Source organism: Paralichthys olivaceus, chromosome 6, assembly GCF_024713975.1.
Source record: "Paralichthys olivaceus isolate ysfri-2021 chromosome 6, ASM2471397v2, whole genome shotgun sequence".
In the NCBI taxonomy this organism is placed as follows: domain Eukaryota; kingdom Metazoa; phylum Chordata; class Actinopteri; order Pleuronectiformes; family Paralichthyidae; genus Paralichthys; species Paralichthys olivaceus.
Window position 1 is genome coordinate 983,360 of NC_091098.1, and position 11,253 is coordinate 994,612.

At 38.7% G+C, this 11,253-nt stretch overlaps 1 protein-coding gene across 1 annotated transcript; it reads left to right on the forward strand.

The window, feature by feature from the left end:
- Nucleotides 1–3,994: 3,994 nt before the first annotated feature.
- Nucleotides 3,995–6,903, forward strand: LOC138410551 (zinc finger BED domain-containing protein 4-like). Its single transcript, XM_069527163.1, has 3 exons — nucleotides 3,995–5,048; nucleotides 5,168–5,586; nucleotides 5,906–6,903. The coding sequence occupies exons 1-3, from the start codon at nucleotides 3,995–3,997 to the stop codon at nucleotides 6,158–6,160; spliced, it is 1,728 nt and encodes a 575-aa protein (XP_069383264.1). The 3' UTR covers nucleotides 6,161–6,903.
- The last annotated feature ends 4,350 nt before the right edge of the window (nucleotides 6,904–11,253 follow it).

The window sequence follows — 11,253 nt, forward strand, 5'->3', positions numbered from 1 at the left end:
CAAATTTGCTGATGACTCTGTGACAGTAAGTCTCCTCCATGTGGATGAGAACAGCCATGGTCCCATTGTGGATTGTGAATCTGTATTGGTGTGACTGTGCATTTTTAGTACTAAATGTGACAAAACCAAGGACATGAGTTTTAGGCATCAGCCCTCAAACTCTCAGAGTACTATCATCAAGGGGCAGGTGGTAGACTTTGTAAAGAACTACGGAACAAGTACCTTGGGATGATTATTAACTATGATCTCTCTGATGACTATGTCCCTGATGATGACTGTTTGCATTACGGATAGCAAGTGGCTGATCCCTTATTCAGTAGAACATGTAGTAACATGTCCATGTTCCATGCTGTTTATTTAAAAATAATTTACTTGTCATCTTGTACAATGCTCAATGATATAGATATACATTCCAGATTTCTGCAACATACTTTGTAATTTTATCCATAATTAATTATGTAAATAAATCCAGTTTATGATTTGTGATATATGACAATTTGATTGTGACTGATCATATTTCAAGGTCAGCTTTAATTTGCCTCCATTTGAGATACCTAAATTAAGTTTAAAGTGAGAATGTCATTGTCGAAATCCTGAACTTGAATAGTGACTAATGAAGCATTGTGTTAGTTCATGCAGGACACGGAGTCATGTGCTCAGCTACTGATAGGTTTATGGGTGCTCGTCAGTCACTCACCAATCACAGCCCATTCTCTCACCAAAGCGGTCCGTTTAAATACGACCTCATCCTCACTGATCCCTGCTCAGCTATAACACTTTTAGCACTGTAATGGAAATTTTGCATTTGTGTATGTATAATTGCATGAGCAGACATGTACTGTATGTGGAGGACTGACCAAATGGTTGACCAAATTGTTAATCTAAAAGGGCAACTTTAAGGTTTACGATGGTGGTTTAAGAGACTTGAGTTTTATGGCCTCCAGAAACCACAACTTTATGGTATCTCGTTGTATCTCTGATTGGGATCAAACAACTGGGATCTCGCAGGGGGAGGGGGGGGGGGGGGGTCATCCACAGAACATGTAAACAAAAGGACAGGACGTCTCCTCCACTGAGTGAAACTACAGAAGGGTAATATATACCAAACTATAATAGTTCAACTGAATTGTAGATATCTAATGTTATTTTAATGCTACCATTACCTGTCTTGACATGTACTGTAGATGTTTGAGAGAGTGTCTGAGCCAGGGACAGTAGACATCACTGAGGTTCCATCAATAAGGTGAGTATTGAAACACATGATATTTTACAATATACTGTGATGTAGATTCTCAGAAAGTTACAGAAATTTGTTGGGAAAAATTGTTTGCAGATGCTATGAATGTCATGTTAATTTCTGACACTCAGTTCACATTTATAGAGTTGGCTTGTTTTGTCAAGAAATCATCCATGTAAAATAAAAGAACATGGAACAAATTATTTATCATGTATTGCTATATTTATTTCTTTACCATTTTCACATTCAGTATGGCCAGAGGCATTATGTTTTCAGGTTGTCCATCCATCTGTTTTGCCATTCATATGAATGCGATATCTCATGAACAACTACGTTATGTTAGTCAAAGGTCAAAAGGTCAAGCTCACATGACTTTGCATTGTTTTGAATACAATTTATCAGGATTGTCCAGGATATTATCACATGTGGCACAAACATTCATTTGGACTCAATGATGACTTGAATAGAATTCAGTTGTCAAAGATCAAATGGCAAGGTCACTAGGACCTCACAAAGCACACTACTTGCCTAATAAATGTGATATATCCGAAATGCCTTTCACATTCACATGAATTTGGGTTTCATTTTGGTAGCCAAATGTCACAGTGTTCTCACAAAGTATGTAAATATTTTTCCTTAAATTGATATCTAAAGATCAGCTCATGGGAATGTCGTCAAACTTGGTAAAAATATTAACTTCAATTCAAAGATGAAGGATTGTATTCCCTTTGAAGTTAAAGGTCAGAGTAACATCACTGTGAATGTGATATGTTAGGACTGTCAGTAGGGAATTTCATTATATCTGGTAACTTGGACTGCTTGAGGGAATTTCTTGAGATTATATCAAAGAATAAAGTGATTGAACAGAGTAAGGTATTGAGATGAATCGCATATGATTCAGACTTCACACCAAACACAGCAGATAGTAGATTCAGTAGATGGGACGCGGGACCAAAAATATTTTGGGAACTTTTTAAAAAGAAGACCATCAAAAGTTTTCAGGATCTAAAAAATCAGTATGGATTAAACAATCAAGATTTATACAAATATCTACAGATGCGGCATTATATGGAGAAAACTATAAAAAAGTTTAATTCAGATGAGCCTGAGTCAGGAATCATTAAGTTCTTTATCTCAGCATATGATTTAGACCAGGGAAAGAAACTAATCATAAAACTATATAAAGAAGTGGAAAGATTAAAGGGTAACAATATGACATATATAAAAGAAAAGTGGGGAAAAGAGGCTGGGTGGCAATTATCAGAGGAGGAATGGAAGTAAATGAAGGACAGTGGAAAACAACCAGCTCACTCTCATGGAGAGAATATGGTTGGAAGAACATTGTAAGATACTTTATTACACCAACACAACAGAAATCTCAAGACACACGACGTTGGAGACTGTGTGGGGAAAATAAGGCCAACCATTTTCATATCTTTTGGGGATGCCCTTGTATTATACCTTTTTGGCAAGAGTTAAAGAAGAGTATGGAAACAATTCTGAAAGTGCAAATTCCACTTTCATTTGAAGTTTTATATTTGGGAAACGAGTTGTTTACCCCAATCAGGAGACAAGGAACAATGCAGGAGAGGTGTGAAAATAAGGACAAGAGTGAAAAAGCGGTTCATTTTACTTCACATTTACTCTACTGTAACTTTACTTGAGAATTCATGTCCAATTATGTCTCTGCTCTGCAGTGGAAGTATAGGAATGTTTTATAGTGTTGTAAAATTATACACATTATGTAAAATATTGATGGAATATTGATATGTGGAATCACTAAAAAAGATAATTAAAAAAAAAAAAAGCTCTGGGTGTTGCAGGTCAAATTTGGGGCCTTTTGGGTTCAAATGTCTGGTTAGGGTAACTACACATGCTCTTACTGCTGCTGGTGTTAGAATAACTTTTTGAACTGTTCTCTAAGTGCTGCAACTGACAGTAAACATTACATCCATAACATGAATATGCTCTAGTATTAGAATATGAGAAATTTAATGTTACTCTGCTACTTCAGCTAACTTGCGGGAGGATGAGGTCGTATTTAAAGAGACCGCTTTGGTGAGAGAATGGGCTGTGATTGGTGGGTGACTGACGAGCACCCATGAACCTATCGGTAGCTGAGCACATGACTCTGTGTTCTGCATGAACTAACACAATGCTTCATTAGTCACAATTCAAGTTCAGGATTTCTACGATGACATTCTCACTTTAAACTTAATTTAAAGTATCTTGAATTGAGGCAAATTAAAGCTGACCTTGAATTATGATCAGTCAGAATCAAATTGTCATATATCACAAATCATAAACTGGATTTATTTTCATAATTAATTATGGATAAAATTACAAAGTATGTCGCAGAAATCTGAAATGGATATCTATATAATTGAGCATTGTACAAGTTACATTGTACAAGTACATGTTCTACTGAATAAGGGATCAGCCATTTGCTATCTGTAAACCCCCAACCCCCAAGTGAATCTCCTTATATTATGCTAGGTGTTGTTTGGGCAAAGAAAAAATTAAAAGAAAAAAAGTCTAATTTTTGCATTTTAGCAGGTGCTCTTAATAAAAAGGTTCCCTTTTTAGCACCATGCATCTTATCCACTGAAATATCCACACTTACATCACTGATATAAACATATACCTATTGAGATTTAAAAAGGGATGCACGATATATCGGCATTAATATCGGTATCGGCCGATGTTCGTCATTTTTTAACCTATCGGCATCGGTCCGATGAGTGAAATTGGGCCGATATGCACAACCGATGTATATCCGGGGGAGGGGGATTTGGCCACGGCCATGTGTATTTGTTTGGGCGCGTCAGTGACGCAAAGGCGGCACAGGATTGTGGGATGTTAAACGGAAGAGGAGAAAAAATGTCAGCGGTGTGGGCGTTTTTCACTGTGTCAAACGAAGACACTCGAAAAGCAGTATGCAACACCTGCAAAGTCGAGGTAATGCGAGGAGGATGCCACGTCAAGTCATTCAACACCACAAATTTAATATGCCATTTGAAAAACCGCCACCCAGAGCTACACAAACAACTGAAGGAAAAAAATGCTGCTAACATTAGCCAGCAGGCAAAAACGAAATCAGCTGCAGCTGGGAGTCCAATACAGCAGGTACTCGACCAGACCAAGAAATTTGCCAAGGACAGCGCAAAAGCAAGGACAATAACCGACAAGGTAATGGAAATGATTGCTCTTGACGACCAACCATTTTCCATCGTGGAGGACCGAGGATTTCGGCAGTTGATAGAGCATATTGAACCCCGCTACACCCTACCAAGTCGGCGCTACTTTTCCGACGTCTCCCTCCCTGCTTTGTATGAAGTCGTGGCCACGCATATCCACAAATTGTTGGACAATGTGACTGACATTAGCTTCACTACAGATATATGGAGCTCGGACGTAAGTCAGATGAGTATGTTGAGCCTTACTGCTCAGTGGATTAATGACAACTTTGAAATGAAGAGAGCTGTTTTACATGCGCAAGAGTTTGCAGGATCGCACACGGGAGTCGCCATCGCTAGCGCATTTGACTGCATGTTTGCTAAGTGGAAAATTAAAAAAGACAATGTGCATGTTGTGCTCCGCGACAATGCGCGGAATATGCAGAAGGCAATGGAGGAGTGTGGCGTTAAAAGCCTGGGCTGCATGGCTCACACGCTGCAGCTAGCAGTGCATGATGGAGTGTTAAGCCAGCGGAGCATTTCTGACTGTGTGGCGATCGGGAGGAAAATAGTCGGACATTTTCGCCATTCTCAACTCGCTACTTCTCGGCTGAGAGACATACAGCAAGAGTTAGGTATGAAAACCATGATGCTACAACAAGATGTGGCGACCAGATGGAACAGTACTTTTTATATGATGAAAAGTCTACGGGATCAGAAGCGCGCACTTGGTGTGTATGGAGCAGATCATGAGCTGCCTGCGTGTTTAAGTGCACATCAGTGGGGCCTCGTTTGCTGAGCAAGGCAGCTGACACAGACAGTGGGGTCCGCACAGCAAAGCACACTCTACTGGAAGCTGTGAACGCGCGATTTGGAAGCGCTTTCTCTGAGCCGCTTTACTACTTGGCAACGATCCTTGACCCCCGGTACAAAGACCGTTATTTTGACACAGTCACCAAGCAAGCGGCGGCAAATATGCTCCAGAAGCAAGTGGACAAAATGACGCACAGCGACAGCGCTACGGAGACACCGGACACAGAGGAACCGCAAGAGAAGAAGATAAGAACAAGTGACGAGGGTGGAAAGTCGCTGCTTGACATGCATGATGAAATTCTGGAGGAAAACTTGACCATGGAACAGCAGGCAGGCCTGACAAGCCACACAAGTGTGCAGGTATAATATTATCAGACCCAGTCTTTTATAAAAAATAACGAAGTCCTTTGTGTAGTGATTTTTTTTTTTTAAATTAATGTGCTGTGAATTCTATAGAGCTACTAAAATAATAGATTTACTTAAATGAAAATGCTAATTGTATAAAAAATATTTAGTAATGCTTCTCTGCCCCCTTGAGGTTGACCTTTAGCACTGGTCATCTCCTCAGAGCAAAGTTCATCAAAGCTCTTAAGGAGAGGAGGACAATGTTGTAATGTCTAGAGTACTGCTGGTAATTTATCAGACATGCATAGTTATACACTTGTCTACATTCCTGTAGGTGCATGGCTATCTGAGTGAGCCCCTCATCCCCAGAAATGAGAGCCCACTGCAGTATTGGAAAAGCAACATGTCTCGCTTTCCTGCCCTGGCCAAAGCAGCATGCAAGTTCCTTTCGGCTCCATGTACAAGTGTGGACAGCGAACGTCTCTTCTCTGCTGCATCACATATTGTTGATGAAAAGAGAAACAGAATCCAGTGTGAGAAAGCAGAAATGCTTCTCTTTGTCAAAAAAAACCTGCCTTTGCTGATGTAGTAGGCCTTGACTATAACTTACTGTACAGTGTTAGGTGGAAACAGTTTCAGTGTTTGGGACATTTACTTTTAGTACATTGTGGCTGCTTTAAGTTGGAAAATGTACAAAGACAGTTATGTCACAGTTCTCATATTTTGATGAACATTTTTATAGATGGGTCTTGAAATTGACTTGGTTTTTTTTTATGTTTGCTTGGTAGAAACATTGTTTCAGTGTTTGGACATTTACTTGAAAATTTCAGTGCAAGTTGAAAAAATGTGCACTCAGTCAGAACATGTTTTTGATATTTTTGATTTAGCCTGTCTAGTGCACAGAGCTGAAAACACGTTGCCATGAATACTGGCATGTTTGTTAAGTGGTAAAAGTTGGTTACTTATGTTTTATGGTAGCCTGTAACCTTGTTATTTGGAAGTAAAATACATTCTGAAAATAAAGGAAGACATTCAAAAATTCAGTTTGCATGATTTACAAAATGTACAAAATTTTATCATCTCAGAAACATTAAAAAAACCCACATATCGATATCGGTAAATATCGGTTATCGGCCATAGCAGAAAAATTCATATCGGATATCGGTATCGGCCAAAATTTTCATATCGGTGCATCCCTAGATTTAAATAAAGTAAATGGAGAATTACAGGATTACCTCCACATTTGCTATGGTTTGAGATACTGCTGCTAGTGCGACATCTAGTGGCAGTGAATATCGCTAATGAATATCATATGTACATAAACACTCTCAGAGGTGGGAAGTAGAACCTGTGGTGAACTTCAGCTGACATAAAAACTCAAAAGCTTTAGTTTGTCCAGTTTGGACGCGCTCCTGATGTAAATATAAAGTATTTACATCTAGCAGGGCCCATTCTGTTCAATCTGTACAATTTTGACGATTGCCCACTGGTGGATTATTTTATATTCAATTCTTGCCAATAGATCACTTTCTCCTAAGTCTTATACACTAGACCTTTTAAGAAAATACTTCATTCAATACATTGTACTCATTTTCTTGTGGACAGTTTTTCATGCTCAAAAATCTTTGCTTTAACCCTCCGTTTAAGTGAATTGTTTTTTACTTTATTTGAAGTAAGAGTAGTTCAGTTAAAGAAGTCAAAGTACATTTCAGAACCTGTACTTTTATACTTTTACTTGATTAAAGAAGCCGAAACAGTGGTTAAACTTCAGCTCAAGTTATTTTTAATACAAGTATCTGTACCTCTACTTGAGTAAAGAATGTGTGTGCTTTTATCACCTCTGCACACACATACACACACACAGTGGATTTTTTTTAACAACAGGGAGACCACAACTTCCCAATAACACAACGATACCCACAAGCAACAGTTAAATTCGAAAAAACAAGCTGCAAAGCAACCAAACTCACACCATGCGGTAGCAAACTGCCAATAACAACTGCCTGGACACTCCAAACAATTTGTAGAGCAACACATAATGTCCTGAGCACGTAATTACATAGGCATCAGGACAAACACCAAATGTTAGCTCTCAACTTGAACCCGGTTTTGATGCTGTGGCAAGACTTTAGAGTACAGCATGAATGTACAGTTCATGCTCAAAAACCTATGTGCTGGATTTTAAAAAGTCCTGCAATGGCAATGGTTCAAACATTCCTCCACAGGGATGTAAAAGACTTAAAGTTATTGCAAATAGAACAGTATTTAGGTTTTGGGGTGGATTACCTTTCAATGGGGGATTTAGATTAACTCTTTCCTTTCAATAAATCCAATGATGTACTCACATTGTCTTTACCTTATATTAAAATGTGTTTCATGGTCTGCAACATTGCTCAAAAAACATTCCTCTGTTACGTCATGCTGTCAAAAAATAACTCGATGATGTGAAGAGCTACTTGTTTCTCTTATCTGTGAAGATAGTTCTTGATAAATCTTTATAAGGCTATATGTTTGGAGTCATTGCTATGTGCATGATTGTATTATGCATGTTATTAATTATAATATTTTTGCACGGCACTAAATACAAACGATTTCTGCATCATCATGCCACTTTCAATTAACATACAGAAACAGAAGCAAATGAGACAGAACTGTGGTTGTTCTCTAAGATGTGATACAGTTACATTTTGTTCTGTTGTTGCCTTTTAACTGAAGTGCCAGTATGTATGACATGTGTCAGATCAGCCTATGTTGTGGTGGCTGGTCATTATCCTGTCTGGTCCATCGGCCATCACGGACCAACATCCTGTCTGGTCAACAGACTGAGGCCCCTGCTGAAGAAATACAGAGTCACTGTGTACTTGTCTGGCCATGACCACAATCTGCAGGTATGTAAGTGAGTGCACGCTCAATCATAAAAAATATCATGTGTAAATGATACACATCAAGGAAGTGTATCTCAGTGTGTTGTTATTTGTCTGTCTGTCTCTTTGACAGTTATTTATTCTTTTTCATATCCCACTTATCACACTGTGTTTGAGAAGAGCATGTGCAAGATTGCCCCTCTCTGTACAGGAGGTGGCATTCACTAGTGGGTGCTACAAAGACTGTACTTGTTGATAGTTCAAAGCTAGTTTGCATCATTTTCTGGCACCAAGACTGGCATGTGCCCACATTACACAATCACAGGTTTTATACATTTCCAAAAATTAGAAACCATCCAGATAGTTATTGGGTTAAATGATACTTTGTTTCAACGGATATTACCGGTCAATATAATTAGTCATAAAGATGAAATCTTATTTATTTTATATGAGCACAGTGTTGACATATTGTTCCAGGAAGATGAGCATTTGTTTTTCCTGAAGTAGTATAACTTACAGTCCAACAATTGGCTTCAACTTATCTCAATGAAGTAAATGATTGCACAATGTGATGGCTACTGAGTAAAGACAGCCTTAAGAATGGTACACTGTAAGCCTTATCTTCACTATGCAAGTCTGTATGGCACAAAATGACCGTAAAAAAACTAAAGTCACTGCACAACAGAAGCAGAAAGGGAGGGGGGATTGAAAAGATGGAAACAATAACATAGAATGATACACTGTGATGGAATATCTGGTAACTTCATCTACCACTTGTATGATATGGTTTTATATTTAATTTTATAATTACCTCAACATTATGAAGTTATCTGTGTCTCTGTAAAACACGTTGGAGCAAGCGGAATCTACTGTGCAATGTGAGTGTTGCAGTCTAAGCATACAGATGTGTTGATTGTCAATATGTGTGTGTCAGTGTAAGAGGGAATCAATGTGCTGCATAAAGCCCTACAATGAAATAAGATTGGAAACAAGTGGTTGATATGAGAACAGTTAAATCAGGAGAGACTTTAACTTGACAGTTGAATATTTTTTTTATTTCTATGCAATTAAGACTTTTGGCATTTTGACCCCTATGTGATGTCATCGGCATCAGAGGGGTTGATGGAGAAATAATTATGAATGACTCTGCTGGACTGGACCATGGCTTCGGATTAAACCGGAGGAGATTGGGTTGAAGGGGAGTTACAGCGGATCACTAATGACAGCTGACTGCCGGAGAGAGGAGAAAGGATTTCAAATTTAATCACAACCGCACGACTGGCTGGATGAGATTGTGGCAATATCTGAATGGCCATTCAAAATGCCCACAATCAGCTGATTAATAAGAAGAAATATATATAGAGAGATAGATTTGTGAGTAATTGAATATTTCAAATTTCAAATTTATATAGCACGGTATCACAACAAGCAGTTGTCTAAGGGTGCTGCACAAAAGTCCAAGTCCAAGTCCAAGAAGAAACACAAAATCCAACTTGTTCCACACCGAGCAAGCATGAGCAACAGCGGGGAGGAAAAACTCCCAGGTGTAAGAAACCTCCGGCAGAACTGGGCTCTGTGTGGACGGCCTCTGCCAGGAACGGTTTATGAGAAAGTCTTCCTGAATTATACTTCCTACTTATACTGTGCAGCTTCATGTTGCAGCTGAATACCCCTCATCTTACCCTCCTCTTCCAAACATGAAAGAGAACCTGTGGCAGCCTTCACTTGTCATAAAAACTCAAGAGGCGTTTAGTTTGTCCAGTTTTTACTACTGTAAAAACATGGTGGCCTCTGTAGAGAGGACCTGCTCCCCATGTAAATATAAAGTATTTAAATATAGATGGCTCATTCTAAGAAAACAACAATCGTACAATTTAGATAAAACACACTAGTGAAAACATCACTAGGATTGCTTTGTATTCACTTTCTGCTCCCTTTCACCTAAATCTTACACACTGAACCTTTAATGAATTTTGTCGCTGTATCTTGGTCTAATTGAGCACAACATTGATGCCTTTAATGCTGTCTGTCTCTGTATTTTTAACAGTTCATCAGAGAGGATGATGGGAGCTCATATGTAGTCAGTGGGAGTGGGGTGGTCAGCGATCCTGACACCACTCACAAGGACAGTGTTCCTCAGTCCTGGCAGCTCTACTCCAGTCCTGTCAATCACACAATAGGAGGCGTGGCTTACTTCCAGGTCACTGAGCATAAGATGACAGTCACCTTCATGCAGACTAACGGGAAATGTGTTTACCGCACAGAGCTCCCAACACGTATAGTCAGAAGTAATGGCATGCTCTAAAACTGAAGATATGATTACTGATATCTTTGGGCGATGGCATGTTACTATTAAGTGAAATGTGTATATTCATAGTATTTTGTACTGTATGTAATGTTTGACACATGTAACAAAATACAAACTGTTTTATGTCTTTTGTTGTGCATTGTATTTCATGATGGAGGCCTCAATGTGCAGGATAAAATATAGCTCTACTTGCATACAAGTAAGTAGTAGAGCAATAGTAGAGCCAAGTAGAGCATTGTTAGGTTTGCAACCAAAACATCTGCTCTGCCATTTTCACTCAAAATTGGACCAAATTAATATTTGATTGTCATATTACTGCTTTTATTTGTTCAAGTTTGTATTTACTTTGCTTGCTTTTCAGTCAAAGCACTTCCGTAAGTGCTATATGAATAAAGTGTATTAGTAGTATTAGTAGTATCAATATTATTATTATTATTATAGTATTCAAGTGAGTTTACTATGAGTGAGTGACTACAACAAGTTTCTGGAATCAGTGTGGGCGCCCATCTG